The sequence below is a fragment of the Taudactylus pleione genome, unplaced genomic scaffold, assembly GCF_031769625.1.
Source record: "Taudactylus pleione unplaced genomic scaffold, aTauple2 ptg000306l, whole genome shotgun sequence".
Taxonomy (NCBI): domain Eukaryota; kingdom Metazoa; phylum Chordata; class Amphibia; order Anura; family Myobatrachidae; genus Taudactylus; species Taudactylus pleione.
Window position 1 is genome coordinate 8,447,851 of NW_028284707.1, and position 24,609 is coordinate 8,472,459.

Consider the following 24,609-nt stretch of genomic DNA (forward strand, 5'->3'; position numbering starts at 1 on the left):
TTACAATTACCTCCTCTCATGACAAAGATGCTACACTGTGTACAGGGGTGGACAGACTCTATCACAGCTGGTAAGCAGCAAACAAAGTATGCTTCCCCCTCCCTTCCCGCTATTGCCGAGGGGAAGTTGGGGCTGTGTACCTGCCGAGGTGGAGGAAGAGCCCCAGGATCCTTTCTCTGAGTCCTGCGAGCTGGACTGTGGACTGTGGCCAGGTGGGCTCTGTGCATGGTGCATTTGTCTTGCTCCCGACGGCACTCTCTGCAGACTGGCGCCCAACGCACTAGCATATGAGTATATGGCGGACCGGCCCTGATTGTGTATATTAATAAAATAATAATTATATAGTATAGCTCATTCCCCACTCCCAAGAGTTCATTCCTACATCTGGCCACCAGCCCAGAGAGGATGTGGTGTTATATATATATATATATATATATATATATATATATTTTTTTTTTTATTATTATTTTCTATGTTCTGATCTGCAATTTGCTGGCTTCAAACTAATTGGAACACTCCAAGCTTGTGATCTCTTTGCTATCGAGAGAAGCAGCCCAGGCTGTCTAGCCCTGGCTTTAACTATATTGTAGCGGTCTAGAGCTGTGGCTGGTTGAGGATTGGGAAGATGGTTGGGGTGATCTCTGGCTTGTGCAAAACTGAATAATCCTACTCCGCAATAATAAATCCCGGTGTTGCGGTGCACTTACATTTGCAGAATTGAGGATCATAGCTGGTCCAAAGGAAATATACAGTATGATTCTGAGCGGCTGATTTCTTCATAAAGTTCTAGCGCACTACCTCAGTTCCCAAGGGAGTGCTTATGGATATTTGTAACTTTTTATGTATAATGGATAGTGGTCTTGCTGATCTCTTGTCTATTATATGAAGGAGAGATGTATCAAACTTTCTAAAGAGTGGAGAAGTTTCCCATAGCAACCAATCGGCTGCTACCTATCATTTTTGTTGCTATGGGGAGTTTAGATATCTTTCCCTCTAATAGAGGCAGTCTGTGTGCTGACTAGTCTGGTTGCTGGATCTCCGTGTAGTGGAGGATTGCATGATGCTGGTTTGCCTGTTCTAGTCTCATAATTGGCCCAAGCGCACTGGTGTTGGGAATTATTCATCTTATTTCTATGGGAGCTCTGGTGTTTTTTTGTTTTGCTTTAGTAGGGGGGGGGGGTTGCCCCTTTTCTGCAAAAAATTTATTTACATTGATTTTTATGAACAGTGCTGACTTGAACCACAGTAGGGAAACCTGGTCTTGCGGGAGGGAGAACAACAATGGAGAAACGGTCAGCATGAGACCACCTTACAAATGTTATAATTTCTTTCTAATGTCTATACAGAGCGCTCATTTGATACCAGTTGGGCAAGCCAGCTGCTATGGAACTGCAAGTCCCAGCATGCAAGACTTGTAGTTCCAAAGCAGCTGCTCATTGACAGGTTGACAACTTTGATAGATACAGCATACTGACAGCTCTAACGCAGCTATCGTCTAACGCAAACAATATGGTGGTCTTTTTATAATTGTGTTATACTGTAGCAGCCATGAAAGAGAGGCCTTGTTCCAGGTGAACAAGAGAATTGCAATGTGGTAACAGCGGTAAGCAACCATAACTTGCTATATATTACATACTAAAAGTTGTATGTCTTTTTTCCTGTATCTGGATTGCTTGTGTGCTTTGCTCAGAGACTGGAATACATAGGGCACAGACTTGAATTTCCTACTCTTGGTGTTGGTTGTGACTATTTGTGGGCAATTGTTTTGATTACTGCATTCCTATATATATTTTATGCAGCGCTATATACATTACCCTGAACATCGCAGGTTTCCATGACTACTTCTATGGAAGGCAAAAATAATCTAGCAGTGTTGTTACAGTATAGCTGCATACACACACAACAATTTTGTTACCAACGATTTTCTGTCAGATTTTTTAAAGTGTAATGAACAATTTTTGTAACTTCCCTTAATGAAAATCGTTCAGTTGGTCAGTCAGAATAAACTACAAACGGGAACGCGCATGACCGATAATCGTTCGGCGTTATAACTCAGAAACGGAATGATTTTTTTCAACGATTGAACGATAAGGATGTAGTTATAGTTGAATCGTTCAAAAAATTGTTACGTGTGTATGCACCTTATGTCTACAGTACGGTATGCGAGTACTTGATAATACAATTCAATATATAAAAAAAACACTTAAATAAAAAAAAAAGCATTCTCCTCCTATAGACACAAATACATAGACAACATCCCTATCGTCCACATAGGCGATCAGACAAAACTGTGCGAGGTGAAATATGTAACTTTATCAAATAAAAAAATCCACAAAAGGAAGATTAAATAATACATTAAAACAAAATGCTTGCTAACATTCTTTCAATACATATGTTGAGATCATGCTATATACTGTATAATAAAAATGCCATGAAGCCAACGTAAGTATGCAACCATTTTATCAAGACCTAGGGTTAGTACAGATGTGTACTCATAGAACATAGCCTCAATACGCCATATGGCGAAAGCGAACTGCACCAAGTGGTGTAGCATCTTTTTCGAGTCTGAATCTACACAACAAAACTTGGCTTGAAAAAAGCTGCAAACGCTGCATCGTTGCACGTCATATACAGATTCAGACTTTAAGGGTGAAAGACACTCGGCGCAAGTTGTGTCGCACTGGAATGGCTGTTTGCGTGACTGCGGCAATAATGTATGATGGCACATCTGTAAGTAAATAAGAGCGAGAAAAAACAATAGACAAAGAATTAGGGATGAGCCCAATTTGAGCCCGGAACCGAGTCCTGCTCGGGTTTTCCCGCCGGACTCTGTTCCCGGAACGAGGCAAAACGTCATCATCCCGCTGTCGGATTCTCGCGGGTTTTGGATTCTATTAAGGTCCTGTGATCGCCGCCATTTTTCATGCCGGCTGTGGAGCGTGCAGAGGGAGGGAGCTGGGAGCTGTTGGCTACTGTTGTGTCACTCACTGTGTTAAACAAACTTATAATAAAGTACTTATATTATATACATTACATACCGGGCTGGCTGGCTGGCTACTGTGAAGAGGGAGGGAGCTGTTGCTGACGCTGACCATAGGGGCTGGCTACTGTTGTCTATATACATAGGGGCTGGCTTGCTACTGTTGTCCATATAGGGGCTGGCTGGCTGTAATGCTGTGTTGTCCAGGGGGTGATTTGTCTTTCAGGGGTGCTCTCTTCACCAACCCCCAGTGTGTAAAAAAAAAAAAAAGTATTTTTTTTCTGTGTGCGTGTTAACCACACCTGTCATCGGCATAGGTGCGCATGGGCGCTGTGCTCCTGTCTGTCAAGGGGCTGCTGCCCAAAAATAATAAAATTACAGGGGCTGCCCTGTGTGGTGTAGGGGTACACTGCCCTTCATCCAAATATTTTTTACAGGGGCTGTCCTGTGTGGTGTGCGCTGCCCTTCATCCAAATAATTTTTACAGGGGCTGTCCTGTGTGGTGTGCACTGCCCTTCATCCAAATAATTTTTACAGGGGCTGTCCTGTGTGGTGTACGCTGCCCTTCGTCCAAATAATTTGTCATGACATAGACGATGAAATGCCATCAACGTCGTCTGCCAAGGCCAATGCCCAATATCATAGTAAAGGGCATGTAAAATCCAAAATTCAGTAAAATGACCCAAAAAAATAAATTTAAATAGTCTGAGGAAACTTACCAATATGCCATTTATGACACAGAGTGGCAAGGATCGGCTAAGGTCCTGGCCTAGGTTCATGATCCTGGCCTAGGTTCATGACTAGTGGTTCAGCTTCACATGACGATGGAAGCCCTCCTCCTCCTGCTAGAAAAATGAAAAGAGTTAAGCTGGCAAAAGCACAGCAAAGAACTGTGCATTCTAAGAAGACATCACAAATCCCCAAGGAGAGTCCAAGTGTGGTGGCGGTTGCGATGCCTGACACTGGACGGGAAGAGGTGGCTACTTCCACCATTTGCACACCCTCTGCAAGTGCTGGAAGGAGCACCCACAGTCCAGTTGCTGATATTCAAATTGAAGATGTCACTGTTGAAGTACAACAGGATTGACGAGGACGATTCTGATGGTGATGTGGTTTGTTTAAATCAGGCACCAAGGGAAAGAGTTGTTCGTGGGATGAAAAAGCCCATCGTCATGCCTGCGCAGAAGAACTAACATTCCACCTCTTTGGTCTGGAAATATTTCTAACCAAATCTGGACAACAATTGTTATGCCATATGTAGCGTATGTAAAGGTGTAATAAGTAGGGGTAAGGACGTTTAACCACCTTGGAACATCCTCCCTTATAAGTCATCTGCAGCGCGTTCATAAAAGGTTACTGTCAAGTTCAGAAACTGTGGCTAAGACCGTAAGCAGTCCAGGGACACCTAAATCCCTTTGTCCTGTTGTATCCAAGCGCCTGCATGCCACACCGTCAACTCCCTCCTCGTCAATTTCCTCAATCAGGATCGGAAGTAGTCCTGCAGGCCATGTCACTGGCATGACTGACTATTCTCCTATCCGGGATTCTTCCGGAGGATCCTGCATTACTTGGTGACAGCATCCAAGTAGACATGTCAGACAGTCCGTACCTGTACTGGCAGAAAAAGAGGCAATTTGGAGGCCCCTGTGCAAACTGGCTCTATTTTACCTGAGTTGCCCACCCTCCAGTGTGTACTCCGGAAAAGTTTTTAGTGCAGTCGGGAACCTTGTCAGAGAAAGGTGTAGGAGGTTGCTTCCACAAAATGTGGAGAAGATGATGTTCATCAAAATGAATTATCAATTCTTCCGGGAAGACAAGCCTCTAGAAAGTACAGAGGGACCTGTGGTGGTGGATTCCAGCAGGGACGAATTAATACTCTGTGAGGATGAGGATGTACACAACACTGAAGAGGGTGAGGAATCAGTGGATGAGGACGACATCTTGCCTCTGTAGAGCCAGTTTGTGCAGGGACAGATTAATTGGCAGCTTGTTTTGTGGGGGCCCAAACGAACCAATCATTTCAGCCACAGTCGTGTGGCAGACCCTGGCGCTGAAATGATTGGTTTGTTAAAGTGTGCATGTCCTGTTTATACAACATAAGGGTGTGTGGGAGGGCCCAAGGACAATTCCATCTTGCACCTCTTTTTTTTCTTTGCATTATGTACTCTTTGGGGCCTAGTTTTTCAAACTGCCATCCTGTCTGCCACTGCAGTGCCACTCCTAGATGGGCCACGTGTTTGTGCCACCCACTTGTGTCGCTTAGCATAGTCATCCAGCTACCTCGGTGCAACCTTTTGATTTAAAAACAATATTGTGAGGTGTTGAGAATAGACTTGATATGAGTGGAAATTAATGTTATTGAGGTTAATAATAGCGTAGTAACAAAAAAATAACCAAATTCTGTGACTTAAGCAGTTTTTATGCTTTTTTCCAAAAAAATACAGATCCAAAGCCCGGAAGGGTGGTTTTGGCAAAACCAATCCAGATCCAAAACCAAAACACGAAAAGTGGCCGGTGCACACCCCTACAAATAATAACATTGAATGGGGGCGAGTCAAATCAGTGCTATGTTGAATAGCTCCATGAAGGAGTTCCTGGAGCTATTCAGTTGATCGTGCTGTGATCTCCCGACTAGAGGATTTCTGCTTGCACCCTCCTGAGATATAGCAGCCGGCACTTAAGTCAGAGGATGCCGATACCGTGACTTAACACCAGCTTAGAGTGGTAACAGACCACTCCCAACTAAGACGGTCAATTGAATAGATCTGGGAACTCCTTCCTGGCGCTATTCAAACCGTATTGTATTGAATCACCCCTAATAAGTTGTATACTGTGACGAACCATTTGATGAAAACATTGACAGTAGGAGACCTGAAAAACTGAACGTCTAGCGTTCAGTCCTTCAGGTCGCCGGGGGCCGGGAACGTCATTCATTGCAGGAGACCGACCTCCCTATCTGTGAACATGTGGAAGCTGACACTCGTCATCAGTTGACGAGCATGTTCCAGAGATAGTCGGGGTCAGCAAGGACCCAGCGTGCACGCGCATCGGTGGTCCTTGCCGGCAATCCATTAGACGACTCTCTGAACGTTCCGACCAAAACCACCTGGTTTTGGTCAGATCGTTCAAAAAGTTTTCTAATGGATAGACCCCTTAAGTGTAATGAATCACCATAAATCATGTAATTGGTATAATAGTTACAAAGAACTATTACCTGTGTGAGAAGTTGGGATAAATTATGGTTTGGAAGATGAAAGAATACTTTCAATGAATATATTTGCCATACATACTACAAAAGAGACAAGGGGCCTTATTCAGAGTCAGCCTGAAATGCTTTTTCAGATTTATTTTTGTCTTAAGTTGAGAATTTTCGGAATACGCGCCTGAAACAAGACTGAGACTGCGTGCAACTAGGGCAACAAAACTGGGTCTGGAATGGGTGTGGTTAATATTATATCAGCCCTGAAGTGGAGGGCCTGTTCCAGGCGAAGCAGAGAATTACAATATGGGAATAGCACTAAGCAATCATGGCAGTCACAGCGAAAGTACAGTAAAGGCGTGGTGGGGCTGTGCAACTGCAGAGTCCAACTAATATGGACATAGGAAAAGTTGGCATCCCAGTTGTTGGTCTTACCCTGTTGTTAGAGTAAATAGTGATGACTTTGTATGATTGGCATAACCAGTGAAAAATACGCCCATTTATCGGTATGAGATGCCGCCGGTTTAAATACAGACGCAGGGAGCACGAATGGTACAAAATTCCGACGGGCAGGTAAATATCTCCTCTCTCTTAATGGTGCCTAACCCTTACCTCCTGGGGGTGCCTAACCCTAACCTACCCGTGGAGGTGCCTAACACCCCCTTCACGCACCCTAAACCTAACCCTTCCCGGGGAGGTGCCTAATCCTAACCCCCCCATCCCTGGCTAGCCGCGAATACTTACCGCCGTCCGGACGTTTGGGCTTCTGCCGGTATCCTGATGTCTGCATAATGCCGGGCGGCGGGATTCTGGAATCGGTATTTCGACTGCCGGCATCCCATTCGCCGACACATAAACTGCATCCCATCCCAAACCTCTAAAAGTGACGTACTGCACTATACACAAATAATGCTACATACGCAACTGGGAGTGGAGTGGTCTGCACACACATAATCATCTAGCTGAAGTACCCGGCATTGCCCGGGTTTAAATCTTGAAGTTAAGTTTTATTATTTGATGTCATCCAAATCCATCAAGTGGAAGGCCCAGAACAGGGTCCCCAGATCAAAGTTCTGCCCTGCGTACATCAATGGGAGGTCCAACTGGGACCTCAACCCCCCTAGTATGTCTTCTGGCATCTAATGTTACCACTCTGCAAAGTTTTGGTCCAAATCCATCCAGTGGAAGGTTCAGAACAGGCTCCCCAGGTCAAAGTTCTGCCCAATGTCTACCAACAGGAGGTCCGACCGGGACCCTAACCTCCTTAAAACCTGGCCAGGATCCAACTAGACCACCTCACGTTGGTCTCATCCCTATCGGTGCAGGGGTGTCCGAATGCATAATCGGTAAAATAAACAAACAAGCAAACAGACCAATGAATTTTATATATAAGATCGCATTGTCATTAAAAAACAAATCAAATGTTATATTTGCTTCTGGTTCGGTAAGCATTGCAAATACACCATTCTACTAGGGTACTTATAATCTGCTGTATCCAGCCATTACCTGTAATGCTACTGTGTTGCGTACAGTTATTTTTCACATTTTCCGAATCCATACTGAAATCACGCTTCCAGTCATAATACAGTCTTGTTTCAGCCAGATGCGACAAGGAGGTGATCGGGGAGGGGTTGGTTGAGACGTGGCTTGAGACTTGCATATTGCCCTAAAGGAGGAATTAAATTCTATGCGATTGATGCAATGTGCCCATTTGCTATCGCACATCCCACTACCAGTTTCTCAAGTTGACCCTCACACACCTATATAGTTATGAGTCAAAACTTACCATGTCCGCACTACCGGAAATGGCCGATATGTGCACATCCGGGCATTGAACAGCGGCACATTGCTGTGAATGGAATTCCACCCTAAAGTGACCGGAAAAATGTAAATAGTTTGCTGCTGAATTTTGCATTTCTGAATGTGATCGACTCTGAATAAGGCACAACATATGTCAAACTTGTCAGATCAATTAACTTAACTAAAATGACAAAGTCTAAAGACTTGGTAAGTTACGGAATACCTTATCCTGCTACTGTACAAATGTAAAGTAACGTCTCCAATAAATACACAAGGACACTGTAATGAGTGGGAAACGTCACCATGCAAATATGCCGGCTGTCATAGTATTGTAAGATCTGCCAACACGCCACAGATGGAATAAGGAGCCTTGGAGCTAGCGATATGTGGAGCAACCAGGCCTCAGCAGGGCGTCTGTTAGTATGAATGCCATACACACAGATAGTCCCATTACTTTTGGCCCCATAAAAAGTTGGAGGCACATATAGAAACCGTTGTAATTCCCACACCGTTCACCTGATTTGGATGTAATTACCCTCAAATTAAATCTGAAAGTCTGCATTTAAAGCACATCTTGTTTGTGTCATTTCAAAGCCATTGTGGCGGTGAATAGAGGCCAAAATATGAAAATTCTGTCAATGTCCCAATATTTATGCACCTGACTATATGTATGTGTGTGTGTGTATATGTATATATATATATATATATATATATATATATATATAAAAAATCATAAATCAATATTATAAGTGGCGCACAAAGCTCAAAATAGACACAAATAGGGGTATTCAATATGAAACGTTAACTTCACTGTCGAAGTTAACGTTTCATATCGGAGTTTTTACCTGCGTTAAAGTATCGGGCGCGCTCCCGCTTATACCCGTATTCAATATCAAATTAACGAAAACGGGAAACTCCGAAGTTGGATTTGCGTAAAGTTACGAATTTTTCCTTAAAAAAATTGTAAGACCCCCCTAAAGTAGTAAAAACAAGGGGGAACACTATGGGTGCCCCCGTTTTAGCCTTTAATTAAAAGTCGGGGATTTAAATAGCCGCAGCAGGTGTTTTTTTCCGACATTGAAGTGATGCAGAAGAGCACTTAGGTTATTTTTTTCGTTTTTTTAAGTGGTCCCATCAAATTTGGGGTACATGAAAATGGGTACTAGCATATTTTGATGTCCCTAAAGTTTTTTTTTACAAATTCTGCATTTGTGCACCTGCCGCTATATTTCTATTCTAGAAAACATCTGCCGCATACTTGCAGAATAGCCCTGAACCTATTTCCCTATTGTTAAACTATTTTTTCCCATTTTTTCTTTTCACCCCAATTTTTAAATTAATTTTTTGGGGTGTCCCTATTTTTTTTAAAACTTTTTTTTGACACAGTTCTTTTTTAAATATCATCCCCAGGGGTGCAGGCTATTTTTTTTTAAGCCTTCACCCCTAAACCCCAATTCCACACTTTTTTTCGACACCTATTCAATGGTGAAAACTTATCCCCGTTTTTTATCAAAGACTTTTCAAAACTGCGATAAGTCTTTGAAATTGAATATGGTGTAAAACTAAAACCTGCGATAATGACGTCATACCTCCGATATTAACGCAAAAACAATGTTATCGCACCCATATTGAATACCCCTGAAAGTGTACAGTATAATATACAACACAAAGATTAAAAAAGTGAATTATACACTCCCAGATTATAGGTGGCAGCCGATTACTTCCCCAGGATAGTTGGATCAGTAGACCATCAAAGTATAATTGTAAAAAGGTTGTGGAAGACAGGGGCCTTCAGTGTATCAACTCCTGAAGATGTCCCCAGAATTCCAAGCGGGACGAAACGCGTTGAGCGGGACACTCTGTTGTTAACCCTCTTCTACCAGACAGATAAGCTGTTTTAATTTTTGATTGATGTACGAGTCTTTATTTTATTTATTAAATTTAATTTGTGTTTTAAATGTAATACACTATTGGAGGCTTTCTTTATTCCTATATATCGGTCCATACGGATGTGACATACTTATGGAAGTGAAGGAAGTCCAGGATAAGCAAAGAACTTAATCTATGCTAATTTATAAAGACACATAGTTGGTACGAGTCTTTGATACTATTGGTGCAGGATATCTGGCTTTTGAGCACGAGTGGAGTGCTTTTTCACTGAATATTTCTCCACTATTTCTAGTATGTTTGAGCACTATATATTTATTTTTGATCAGCTACACTATGTTTTCTTATCTTTTTTGTTTATTCTGAGATACACACCGTGAGGTTCGTAATGTGAGGATACCTCAGGAACTAACCCAAAGGACACCGTGGACAAAAAAAATCCTCTATGAACATTGTCAATTGACTGGTACACTGAAGGCGCCTGTCTTCCACAACCTTTTTACAATATATATATAATCATATTTAAGTCGTGGAACAATTTTGTTAATTGCATAATTTACACGCTCGCATGTGCGAAGGAGAAGAGGTGAAGAAATGTCATCCGAGCGTTATCAGTCCTGTGTGTGCCCGGCTGGCAGGTGACACATAATTCACTGAAGACAGAATTTTACATTTCAAAGCATGACTATGAAAACAATTGTGAGCGAGTAGTGGCTGTAATGTATGTGCCATGTGTTACTGGTAACCAAACAACATGTATTATCAGAGCAAAACATTACTCTTATAGAGAAATACTGTATGTACATCTCAAACCATAATATGCCATAAACAGTATGGATTCCATGTGTGACTGACTAGTAACCAGGCAGTACATAATACATTACAATACATTATTGGTCATAGCCAAAATAATTTCTACATCTACAAAATCTTCCTCAACTGCATTTCTTTATCACTGTTCTGTACTTGCTGTACATATGCAGCAAATAGCAGGTCACATTATCTGTGTGTGTATTGGTTTACATCAGAGTTGCCTACCTTTACAGAACTCTTCCCGGGAGAAGCCCGGGTAAGAGAAGCAGGAGGGAGGCGATGGGGGCGGGGCCTGACGATTTGCGTCATTAAGCCCTGCCCCCTCGCGGTAAAATTGCTGCGATAGGCTAGAATTTGCATAGGGGGCGGGGCCAAGTGACATGATTCATGTAGAATCATGTTTTAAGCCCCGCCCCCTACACGGAGACCCGCGATCGCCGCGGGTATTCTCATTCTGCCCACTTCGCTAGGAAGTGGGCAGAATGCGGGAGAAATGCCTACCCATCCGGGGGTGCGGGGGGTTACCCGAAAAATCGGGAACCTCCCGCGCAAACCGGGAGGGTAGGCATGTATGGTTTACATATAAAGCCTAACAGTTTGTACAGTGGTGAAAGTCACAGTTTTAAAAATAAGTGAACGTGATTGTGTACAAAATATGAGAAAACGCATGTGTACAGATGTGTCCTTGCTCACCTAGCCTCAGTACGCCATGCACCGCAATATGCCTGGATTTATTGCAATATTAGCTGTTGGTCATACACAACCTTCTAGTTAGTCTTCAAATCACCATAAGTTTAGGATTTTGGATATTGTTCAGAAAATAAAAGCCGTATGGTAGCCCATAATTCTTATACCTGAATATTTTATTCTTGGTATATCAACAGAGGTAAAAATATAAACCATTTACAATACAAATCAATATATAAATAACATAAAACAACTTTTAGTAAACCTGCCCCAGCACAGAAGGATAGATGTTATCTGCCACATACACCTTTACAGGTGTGAGCTCTTAGGTGGACTTCTTATGTGGTAGGTGCAGGTTTTTCAAAGCGATGACCCTACACGTTTCGTCCATCTACGGGACTTCATCAGGGGTAAACACAAAAATGGAACTGGTCTGAACAAACACTTGATGATATGGAACTGGTTAGAACACTCAGTGGTATAAGCTTATTTTCTGTCCCTTAATAGGGAGAAATTCCTAGAAAGGCTTTTAAATGCCAAGTAGTTCTTATAAAGATTTTACTGGAACGATTAGATGGATGTTTCTCAAACAATAAATGTAACCAGATTCCTTAATAGCAATTTAAATATGAAGATGCATCATATACTCCCAGTGTGTAAAAATGATGAGACCCAGTGCCAAGCAAGTGGTAAAACTCTATTCAGTCCAATGAAGTGTATGTCTCCCTCTGTTAGCAGAGGGAGACATACACTTCATGAGTGTTCTAACCAGTTCCATATCATCAAGTGTTTGTTCAGACCAGTTCCATTTTTGTGTTTACCCCAAAATCCTAAACTTATGGTGATTTGAAGACTAACTAGAAGGTTGTGTATGACCAACAGCTAATATTGTAATAAATCCCCCTAAGTGGTGGAAATTTCTTCTACTCAATTAATACTCAAAGTTGTAGCACACCAAAGGTACCCCATCCTCTTCTATATATATATAATGTGTGTGTGTGTGTATATTATAATATAATATGCAACACTCCCTGCTAACACTGCAGGTGGTTGCTCGACCTTAGATAGTCCAATTTGGTGTGATTGGTACAAATTATTTGGAGTGATGAAGTGAAGGGCGAGCACCTTATAGCATCACTAATATAATTATCATGCATTAGATGTGAAGATGGGGTCAACAAAAACATAGATTGTAAAAGCTGATCTGTTTAATAAATATCCTCCTTTTGGATTATGGATAAGGAGCAAAGCTTCCTTAACGTTCTCCAGGTAAGTATTCTCCCAAATGATTCTTCCAATTACAGTACATATGCTGGGAAAGGAAGTGATGTGAGGGAAACCTAAAACAGCAAGTGTATGCTGATTATGTTCATTACAATATTAGGCGTTTGTCCTTATTTATAACACTCTCTCGCGCACTCTCTTATATATTATATAAAATCGGACTCAATCAAATTTAGGTAATCATGTTATATATATTCCTATACTTGTTCAGTTGGTTTAATCTTTATTTTGGTGCTGTCCTGTGCAACCATTGCACTCTCCAATGTCTGTTAGTTTGATCCTTCTGTTTTGGTCTCTCTGGTTCAGCTATTGAATGACTGTGAGCTTATTACCCTGTTTGGCTGTAAAAATTACTTTTAACAAAATACACTTTTTCTGAGTGTTATTCGTAGTGATGACCAGTGAACTGGAAGCAAGTTTTAATATGTATTGGTTGTATTATGCTGCTCTTTTTCTTAAGCTGGGTACACAGCTGATATGTAGACGATCTGTTGGCCGACACAGCGTCAACATCGGCCAGTGTGTGCGCACTACTAAAGCCCAAGCGCGCTCCCGTTTGGTCATCAGGCGCATCGTTATATCGGCCCTACATGTAGCTCAGTCTGACAATCCAGCTGACGACCCCATGCAGCGGGATGCGTCTGGAGCCAACATATGGGGCAGTCGGGCACCGGATTGTGTAATGTGTACCGGCCACCCGATGTGTACTGTAGGCCCGTCGGCGGTGCGGTCTTCCGTCGCACACATTAAGTGTGTACCCAGCTTAAGTGGTTTGTAGCAGATGTCTCTGTATTCCTGGCCCTCCTGAGATATTTTGATCTAATGACTGCTGTAACTTTCTTTTCTTAAAAAAACTAATTATTTAGCTCTCAAAATATCTTATAATTAGAAATCAGTCCTATGTAGTTATAAGAATTGGTTAATAGGTGTTACTTGTTACAGGCTAAAAGCTTGTATCAGGAAAGCATTGCTACCGTTTTCTTACAGTGGACATCCACAGAAATCAAAACTTTATCTATACAAATTAGTAGATTTTAGTAGGAAATGGATGTAGCAGAAATTAAATAAATAAAGTATGTAAGTCTTAAGGCAGTACACACTAGACGATGTCAAGTGTGGCCGACCTAGTCAGCGACGGGACCCGGCAGAGAAGCCGGCATCAGCAAGTGCATACACACTTTCCGATGCCGGCTGCGACGGAGCAACGGCGGAGGCCATGCTGCCGAATGCATGCTGGGCTGACGGAGGATGTCACTGACGAACAGGAGCGTGCATGATCAGCGACATAGCGGGTACAAACTAGACTGTGTCCGATATCCGGGTCAGACGACATATCGTCTAGTGCCAGTGTGGCCAACCCGCGGCTCTCAAGACAAAAACTGCTCACATTGTTCTTTGATACCATCCCAGAGAAAAAAAAATTGTAAATATACCTAACCCACAATGGGGTGTGTTCTGTGGATGTATCTGTGGATGTGTAACCATAGTTTTGTTTTACAGTTAAAAATTGACAGCATAAGTAAGGTGCACATATGGCTGAACCATTGCCTTTCCAATTAACTGAGCAATCTCTGAAAGCAGACGTTTCGTCCACAGAGGACTTCTTCAGGGGTAATCAAGTTCTTAAATGACAATTCTTATGTAGTGTGAACTTGCTCTTAAAATGGACTCAGGTGTGATAAGAACTTGCAAATAGACATCAAAAACGGCTTGATCTCTTGTATAAAGTTAAGCTTTGAATAAATTCTAGAGCTTCAATCAAGGAGTTCAGTAGAAAACAGACCAACTGCTGCAGTAGTATATACCTGCTTGTGTATATACTGTATGTGTGTGTGTATGTATATATATATATATATATATTTAATATAAAAATAATACTTGATATGTCCAATTGAGCACCACAACACGGCACGGTAGGATTTGTTAAATAAATAATGCTATATTTCAACGTTTCTGGGCTAAATTGTCCCATCATCAGGAGGACATGGTAATACAGAACATGAAACTGGTTTACTTTATATCCCCACCATAGGTTTGGAAGTGAGAGCAGAGTAGGAGCCGGGTGAACGTGACCAGGGGTTGTGCGTGGTGCTTCCCAATGATGTCACCGCCTCGTCCTATGGCGGTTGTCAGGCCAACCTGAGGCGCTACTCCAGCTTCTGGCCGCTTAAGGAAGAGAACAACACAAAAAAAATTAAAAAAATCCACATATGTGACTAGTTTAAAAACTAGTGTGAAAATCTACGATTTTGAAAAGAATAGTTCAAGGGGTCAGAACCTAAGTATGGGTAAAGTGAATAATTCTATGAAGAATAAAGTCCAAAAGACTATACGAATGTAGATCTGAAGAAAGATCAAACAATATATGCAGTTTTGCCAGCATAATATATTAAGTATTATATAAGCTACACCAGAGGTCTTCAACGTGCTACCCTCCAGCTGCTGTGGAACTCCACGTCCCAGCATGCCATTCCATAGTTTTGCTATTAGGGCATGCAAAACCATGCTGGGATGTTTAGTTTCACAGCGGCTGGGGGGCCACATGTTCAATAACTAATCTACACAGAATAATGTCTCGTGGTTCACACAGCCCCGAACTCAGACATCAGAAGAGCATTAACTAGCCTCTCATAATCCAGTACTTTGGGGTATATGAACTAAGCCTTGGAGAGATGAGAGAGTGAATGGAGGTAAAGTACCAACCAGTCAGCTCGTAACTTATGAATTATGTGTTAAGATATTTTAAAAAAATGCTTTAAAGATGGATGATTCATCGGAATCGGTATGAATTACCGTCCGGCGGTTCAAATCCCGACAGCGGCTGGCTGACATGGCTGAAAATCCCGATCGTCCCCAGGTAAGTATCAACTAACCAAACCTAACCCTCCTTAGGGGTGCCTAACCATAACTGTCCCCCCAGTGCCTAACCCTAATCCTCCCTCTAAGTGCCTAAACCTAACCCCCCTCCCCGCCGTCTAAACTGAAGTCCCCCGGGGGGGGGGTGCCTAACCCTAAATCCCCCCCCCCCCCCCCCGGGAGCCCGGCATCACTTCGATCGGGATTCCCGGCGTCGGTAAAATGACAAGCGTCTAGATTTAGATGCCTTTCATTTAACCCTCGCTGGGATAAAGCAGTCGGGAAGCCGGCTGTCGGGCTTACGTCTGCTGGCTTTCGGACTGCATACCGTTTCATCTTGCATTAATATGTAAAGGCTCTGGAACATCATTCAAATTTGACAGTGAAACCACCCATGTCTTTTCTTCTTGCTTTACGGTGCACGCACATAGCAGACCTACTTCCTATGTCTATTGCAGGAATGGATTCATAGTTTACCACAGGAAAAGGATGTGCCTGAAAGCTTCATTATTTAGATTCTTCCCAATATTTCTCTGTTGTTCCCTATATTTCCCATTATCTTTTAGCATTGCCTTTTTTTTTTTCTCTTTGCTATTGTACTTTTTGGGACTTCCTCACCTTTTCTCTTCTACAGAGAGTTTCAGTCTTTCGGTGTGTGACCTGTGCCACCACTGTGTGCCATCTCCATTCTCCCATACTGTTATGTAGGTTTGGTTGTGGATAATGCTTGGTGGTTGTTTCGAGAAATAGCGAGTTCTATGGCAAATATGCCACGAGCCACTGTATTAGATTGTTGCTGTACCTGTTTGGAAATATTGGTTGGATTGTGGTAGAGAAAAGTCTATTCAAGAACTATTTTTTGGTGAGATAGAGAATGAGTGTTTTAAGCTACCACAAATGATAAAGTTGCACCCATCAAAAAATGTATGTATCCCATGTGTGATATCTTGAACGTGTATATAGATGTGTCTCATACGGTATGCAGTCGGGAAGCCGACGGACCTAATCCCGACAGCCGGCTTCCCGACTGCTTAATCCCAGCGAGGGTTAGATGACAGGCGTCTAAATCTAGACGCCTGTCATGTTACCGAGACCGGCGCCCGGCATCCCGATCGAAGGGGCGCCGAGCGCAGATAGCCGCGGGGAAGGGGGGGAGTGTTAGATTTAGGGTTCCCAGGGGGGGGCTTGGGGTTAGGCACCCCCCCGGGAGGTTAGGTTTAGGCTAGGGGAAGGGGGGGTTAGCGTTAGGCACCCCCAGGGGGACTTAGGTTTAGGCTGCGGGAAAGGGGGGGATTAGGTTTAGGCACTTAGAGGGGGGATTAGGGTTAGGCACCCCTAAGGGAGGGTTAGGGGGTAGAATTAGGTTAGAGAATATTTACCTTGAATAATCAGGATTTCCTCCTCTGCCGGGATGCTGCTGTTGGGATTCCAACCGCCGGGCATGGGTCCGGCGGTAAATCATACCCATTCTGTCTCATACACTATTGCTGCAGTTGCGCCAAACAGTCCATGTCAGCACTCCCGGTCCTGTCGGACTCTGCTTGCACCTTAGATGTAAACGGATGCAACAACCTGCTGCACATGACTGCTCTGATTAATTGGATATTACACATTGGTATATCTGTGTGCCACTGAGTCTGAATCACTATTCGAAGTGCTACAATGTAGCAACCTCGGCTTTTTTTCATGCCGGACGGACCGACATATTTGATCCCGGGTACACATCAGAAGAAGGTAATGAACGACGGAACGATACCTCATTCAGTCCTTCATTACCTGCAGCACGGCCAGCCGGACGATGTCGCTACCGTCCGTGGGAGCGCGTGCATTGGCCATACACACTGAGTGATGCGGCCAGTATGTCGTTCCGATTCGGCCGGAAACTACATAAGGTGCCGACATCGCTCCAGTGTGTACCCCGGCTTTAGATTTGTAGAAGTTTTATTGAAGGGGGGGGTTGGATATAATAATGATTAAAACAAAAATGATAGCTACAGCAACCAAAGGGTCCTTCTCATTGTAATTTTTCCTCTACAAAGAGTCGGGCACAGACCAGAAGCATTTGGGACATCCAGCAACACAGTCGCCTATTTCTTTTAGTATATGTTGGGGAATATTTTTTTAATCTATATTTTTAAAATTAAAATTGATGATCTGTTTTTCCTTAATTTCACAAATACTCTTTTGAGCTGATAAAAATATTTACACTTTGATTAACCTGGTTTGTTACATGAATCTTTAAAAAAAAAAAAAAAAAAATGAAACCAAATAAATTATTCATCAAGGATAGGGGTAGGCAACCTGTGGCACTCCAGCTGCTGTGGAACTACATATCCCAGCCTGCCCTATCACGGTTTTAGCATCCCCCTAACAGAAAGCCTGAGGCAGGGCATGCTGGGATGTGTAGTTCCACAGCATCTGGAGTGCCACAGGTTGCCTACCCCTGATTTGCAGTAGGTTATTGTATGTTGAAGCACAAAGATAACTTGGGTGACTGTAGCTTAATTCAAGCTATTAAAGCTACAGAGGATCGAGCCATCTTTATATTTATGCCGCAAGACTGCCTGCTGAATCTGTCCCTTCCGACATCTCAATGCAACGTCATTGGCGTTGGTTAGGAAAAAATCATCAAAGATGGGGGAAGAATAACTAAAGTTGGCCACGTAGACAAGGGTGATGTTGGCGCAGATTGAGGGTGCGCAGCAAATGACCACATTAAGTCTCATATGGACAACTTTAAGTCAAGCACTTTAGGCAAATCCTATGTATCATTGGAAGCATTCGTTGGGAATTAATTTTGCAATATTCTTGTGGCAGTCCCTATTTGTATTCCGTGTTTGATTCCAAGAGTGTTTACTTGCCTTGTAGTTTTCCCATGTTCCAGCGTATATCTCTTCCATCTCCCAGAGTAACCCTGTCACCTATTGTTTCTTTCAGAGAACCAGAGGACAGAAACGGAAGAGAAGTTTCGCTATAGAAGACGAGAAGCCTGAGGTCGGGATCTTACCACTTAAAATTACAAACTCGTAGAAAACCTGCGGCCTTTATCTAGTTACACTTTATTCTTGTATTGTTTTCTGCCTGTCGTAGGAGCGTACGCCGAGAGAGAGGAGGAGGAGGCAGTCAATTGCTTTACAAAAAAAGCCAAAATCGGAGGACTTGAGGACAGAATGTGCTTCGTGTAAAGGCATTGGTGACAATGAGAATCTAGTGAGGTACTGAAAGCTCAAGTCTGTTGTTTTATGCTTTAAGTTTTTTGGATGTGTCCTCATACGCTATAACCGCAGTCACGCCAATCAGCCCTTCTCGACGCGCCAAGTCCCGTGAGACTTGCCTTGCGCCGAGCGTCTTTTTCCTCATATATGCATCTTAGTCACAATCCGATGCGACAAAAACTCTTAACGAGACTGAACTGATTCATTTGATTTGCAACTCTTGTACATCTGTGCGAATGAGTCTGAGGGGTCTAGTTACTAATCAGTGTTATGAGACAGTGAAAAGTGATGATAAGTCTGTGATAAGGTGCCAGCCAATCAGCTCCCAACTGTCATTTTTCAAACACAGCCTGTGAGATGACAGTTGGGAGCTGATTGGCTGGCACCTTGTCACTTTTCTCATAACACTGCTTAGTAACTAGACCCCTAAATCTGTATATAAAGTGCTTCAATGCAATGGCCGCAGCTTTTTTTCTCGCCAAGTTCCCTTGTGCCTCATCTGTGACTCTGCACATATATAACCACTTGCCTAGCATGGTCGGAATTTTCTGACCACACCAGACAGTTCTTTATTTGCTCTGGTCGCAAATTTTCGACCAGTCAGATAAACATGAGGGCGGCTGCAGGAAGAGAATCTTCCCGCAGCTGCTGCTCTCTAAGGGACATTCCGGTCCCTCTGCTTGCCTGCGCCCTCTCCCCCTGTGTCTGCTGTGCTGCCAATCACTGCTGATCGGTCAGCAAAGCAGGACCCCTCACCCAGCGGCTGCAAAGATCAGCAGCCACTGAGAAAAAGTACATTAACCTCACCCCCCTAGTGTACCTGGTGCCTGAAACTGGACTCCAATTGAAAATCGTGATGTTTCCGATGTTCCTATGTTTGAAAATCCAATTTATTTATTTTTTGCAAATCTTTAAAAAAATAAAAAAAAGTTTTGTTTTTTTTTATTAAATCATTTGAAGTTAAAATGGTGTGGTGTATGAGAACACATCTGTACAGCGATCCTGTGGTGCACATGTTTGTTGTCGCACCACAGAACTAGGATTAGCGTTTTGGCGCAGCGAAGTACCTAGCACATTCGCGAACTACTGTACGATGCAAAAAAAAAAGTACACAATCCAGATTAAACTGGCTAAACGCAGGTCCCACAGGAAAGGTCCGCATCATGCATCTCTATGCGTCGTGCTTTTCTGAGACTTTATACCGATTCCTTTTGCAACAAAAAATAACCCTAATTACCTAGGACACTGTTTGTGAAATCAAATGCAAAATCGAGGAAAATGTAGCACGATGAAGGGAACATATGTTCAAGAAAAAGAATGCAGCATGGGAATTGCGCCAGGGGCTTTGCGCCATTTGGTGCAAAAGATTAAGTGTATGAGGACACATCTGTATGTTGTCATGTAAGATGATTAGAGTAACATTATAAGTGTAAAGTCAATAATACATTTAGGTGGGAATTCAATTAGCCGCAGTAATTTACCACGGCTAATTTATACCCTTAGGGCTATATTCAATTAGCCCCGAAGCCAGTAGTCATCGGGGATTTTTTTTCACCTTCCTGAAGCAGGCAAAATTAAAATCCCCAATAATCAGCCGCGTTATCGCGATCGCGGGCGTGAACATGGGTCCGTGAACCTTTTCAATGTGTCTTCGACCAAAAAAAAAGATATTTTTTTCGGACACAAAAAACGGGGGCTAATGGAATAGCATGAAAAAGTGAAAAAAAATCACGAAAAACTATCGGAGCTAATTGAATTCACCCCTTCTATCTATATGGTAAATTGACACCAATATATAATAGACCTGGTTTTGCAATTAATAGTAATACTCTGTTAAATACTGTGGGCATAAGTACAGATAGTCGTCAGCTTTGAAAAGCCGCCATGTACTAAATAGATTTATTTCACTTGTACTGCCCTGTCCTCTTCCCTTGTCCATTAGGTTGCTTAGGATCAGGGCCGGCTCTTTGGGGTGTTCGACTAGTGCAGTCAAACAGGGGCGCCACTCTTCCAACATTTCAGCGGGACAACACCCGTGGGCCGAATGGGGAGGTTGGGCCGCTGGTGCCGGACCCCGGAGTAGCTGAATGGATGCTACGAGCATGTGCACGGCATCCACTCAGTGCCGGGAGAGAGCTGGGGGAAGCCCGGCTAGTGAGGGAGTGCTGGGCTCTCCCCCAGCCTGAAGTTATTTGAAGGCGCGCCTATGGTAATTATACCACACCCCCTGAAGCCGAGAGGGATACAAAAGCTAGGCTCGGGGCGCGGCTATCCCTGGAGCCCGGTACTGCTGAGGATCCCTGGGACCTACATGAAATTTGATAATCCCCTCACAGGTCGGCCTCATTTACCAGGCATTGTTGCCTTGAGCCTGTTTCAGGACACTGCATTATGAAAAGGAATACTCCATTTGCACGACTGCAAAGATCTATTAACTTAGGTATAGGAAATTCCAAATGCCATTCTGGTGATGCTGCCCATTTAGAAAGACTCATCTTGTTAGAAATAGGCATCCTGGGAAATAGCCCCAACCAGTCTAAAATAAAAATCTGTAATCCTGTACCAGTTATGTTTATGGACTTTGCAGTAATCGGTCATGTCTTATACTTTACTTTTTCTTTGCACAATGTCGGAGGCCCTGACATTGGTCATGTGGTCCCCCAAGTTCCCATACGGACAGGGTCACTTGATAATTTATTGCCAAAGTATTGTTTACAGAAATACTATCTTTTTGCAACTAATTTAATACAGTTTGGGGCTGTTTGTATCCAATAAGACTATTAGCCTCCTCCCCTTGCTGCGCTGATTTGCTTGTATTAATGCAACGTGTTTTCTCATCAACAAACCATAAAATCAAGTTGAACAGGCGTTATGTATCCTGAATGGTATTCTGCCACGTGACTTTACCAGCGCTCATAGACAGAGTCATTATTGTGAATGATAGAATTGCTTCCACCCACATAGCCAGTTAAATGACTGCTCTGTGTTCGCCTCGCAACACGTAATTCTTCAGAGGCCAGATTCCGACCGGAAAGATATAAGGAAGCAGTCAGTAGCGCTTGTGCCGTTATAGAGGGGGAGATGTATCAATCCATAGAGAGCGATATAGTGGAGGTGTTACCCAAAGCAAGAAATCAGCTACTAGCTGTCATTTTGCAGACTGTGCTAGATAAATGATAGCTAGAAGCTGGTTGCTATGGGAAACCTCTCCACTTTATCTCTCTATGGTTTGATACGTCTCCCCGACTAGAGATGTGTCTTTTACCAAGTGAGAATACACATTTCTGGGACTGTAACCTTTCCCCGTGACGTGCACGTTTCTCATTTCAGCCCTGACATAGAATGCGGTGAAGTGATTTAGCGGTGGCATTTTGTTTTGCTGACTTCACTTTTTTTTTTTTTTTCTCGTAAGAGAAACAAAAAAACTTGAGTCCAAATGCTGAGGAGCGGCGGCCGGATACCAGTCTTCTGTTATACTTTTCTTTCTTTTAAATATTAGGCAAGGTTTAAGGTGGGTAAGAGGGGGGAGGGGGATAAGAAAATTACTATGCAAAATGTAGACAACAACCGATTCTTTATACGTTTTAATTTATGATGTTCCTTGGCTGTAATCGCATACAGGGGAGAAATATAAATCAGCGAAGCGTTCTTTCTAATTAAAAGTTGCAGAGAGTGTAGTCATCAGATATGACTCGGCTCGTGTCATTTCTGATGTGTGTTACTAGCAATGGTTGTGCAAGGGAAGCCGGGTTACCAAGTAAGCCGAGCACCCTGAAAGGTCACCGGCTGTCTGCCACTAAAGGATAAATTGTTATGACGAGTGGATACATAAACCCAGCACATTAATATATAGATGTCTGCCTGTAAAGTGATGCTTCTTGGAGCGATCGCACAGTGAAATTGCTTAGCTGAAATATAATACATTGCATTTTCTGTTTCGGGGCTGATTAAGTTGCAGAGAACTCTACAATCGCTATCCTTGAAAAGATATGAGCGTAAATTTGGATTCCTGGATGCATGTTGGAAGTTCTTTGGCTTTTGAGATCTGCATTTTATGCCAGTGCTGAGAGAAGTACTAATTAAAGTCATATTTTCAGCAATTACCATGTGATGTTAATGTGCGGATTAGAAACCGTAACTCTCAGATTTCTCCTCCAAGAATTGGAATAGGCGGACATTTAGTGTATTCATTTATAGTTTAGTAGATGTGAATGTTTTCAAAGCCTTGTATCATCAATGGCTCTTAATTGGTGCATTTTGGTCACTTTGTTTGTGATCAGTAATTTTGTCTTATTGATTGGCGGTTTTATTTGCTGTTTACATGGGTGACATCTATCTGTCTATACCAGGGGTCTTCAACCTTGGCCCTCCAGCTGCTGTGGAACTACACATCCCAGCATGCACTGCCATAGTTTTAGCATGCTTTTATATCAAAAAGGTGGCAGTGCATGCTGGGATGTGTAGTTCCACAGCAGCTGTAGGGCCAAGGTTGTGTAGACTCCTGGTCTATACTGTATAAAGCTGAAAAGTGATAAAAATGATGTCATCAGTTTGGCATGTGATGACAGTTGGTCTGAACTCTGACCCCTTCCAACTCTGTCAGTGATGTCACTTCCAGAGAGGTCCAGTATAAAACACCTCTACTGTATCCAAACACTTTTTATTTCCCATACTTATCACGTACCACCGCACGATGAATCCAATAATCACAGCATTATCCACAACCAAAAATGTATAACTATATTAAAGAAATACAAAGGGCAGGGGCGTCAAGAGGTGGGGGGGGGAGAGAATACTAATTACCCGGGCCTGTTAGAGACTGGACCCAGGTCAGCTGCTAAGGAGGACTTCCTCCTGAGTGCACACTCCCCCTGCCCTCACATCTCCTCCTCCCAGCCAACCTGTGAAGAGAAACATGAAAGAGAAAGATGTAGAAAGGTGAAAATCCCTAGGCAGTCCCAGGGGCAACATCTAGGGGGCGATTGAGACCCGGACACTAAGCTGCGCTCTCTCTCGCAGCCGTAAGGGGGCAGATATGCAAATGCCGCAATCGCACAGCCAGGCAAAAGGACGCCCCTTATGTCTTAGAGAGCGACGGCAGAGTGAACGCACGCCGGTTTAAGGACACCCACTTTTTTCTATCTTAGCACACGTCATCTCCAGGAAGTGTATAATTAATCAGTAACATATAGAGCCATTGGAGCTGCTTGCAAACCTTGAGGTAGACCCTACCCCAACACAAGCACTGCGTTCACTGCAGGCTGAAATACAACCAGGTGACGTGTACAATGACGCTTCCGTGCTGATTATGGATGCCCATTGAACGCTGTTTTGATGCCCAGACACGCCTGCGTTTGCAGCACCACTCCCCCGTTCACAAGCACCTTCTCCTGTTACCACCCAGAAACTGCACATTCTGTCAATCAAAGTAGCGTCCAGGTTGTGTACTACGAGCGCACGATTCCTGAACGCAGTCAGTGGCTCGCGCATGCGCTTATCGTGTGTTCGCGGCTTAGCGTCCGTTTCTGAATGAGGCCGCTAGTGTACGGTATAGATGGCCATTGTGTGGGCTGCACCAGGGACCAGTGCCATCACTGTGAATGCGGCTTACTAGTTAATTAATATAGTACTAATGCAGTATCCCAGCTTTCTAATGAATTTGTAAGTTGCATTCTCATGAGTACTGGTTTGTCCTACAAAATGGCTACCTTCACTGTGTGTAGCAACAGATATACTTTAAAGGAACCGTTTATGCCTGTATAATAACATTAGTTTATTTATTACCAGTTATTTATATAGCGCGCACATATTCAGTCCCTGCCCCATTGGAGCTTACAATCTATATACACACACTAGGTTTAATTTTTGTTGGGAGCCAATTAACCTAC

General features: G+C 43.1%; 1 protein-coding gene across 3 annotated transcripts in view; it reads left to right on the forward strand.

Moving 5' to 3' along the window:
- Nucleotides 1–24,609, forward strand: part of PHF14 (PHD finger protein 14) — a 323,924-nt gene that overhangs the window by 140,083 nt on the left and 159,232 nt on the right. For all 3 annotated transcript variants that reach the window (XR_015868728.1, XM_088442247.1, XM_088442248.1), the window contains exons 16-17: nt 18,444–18,500; nt 18,597–18,721. Coding sequence is in view for 2 of the 3 variants with exons in the window: in XM_088442247.1 (XP_088298373.1) it covers nt 18,444–18,500; nt 18,597–18,721 (182 nt within the window). In the remaining variant the exon portion in view is untranslated. The remainder of the gene's footprint in view (nt 1–18,443; nt 18,501–18,596; nt 18,722–24,609) is intronic.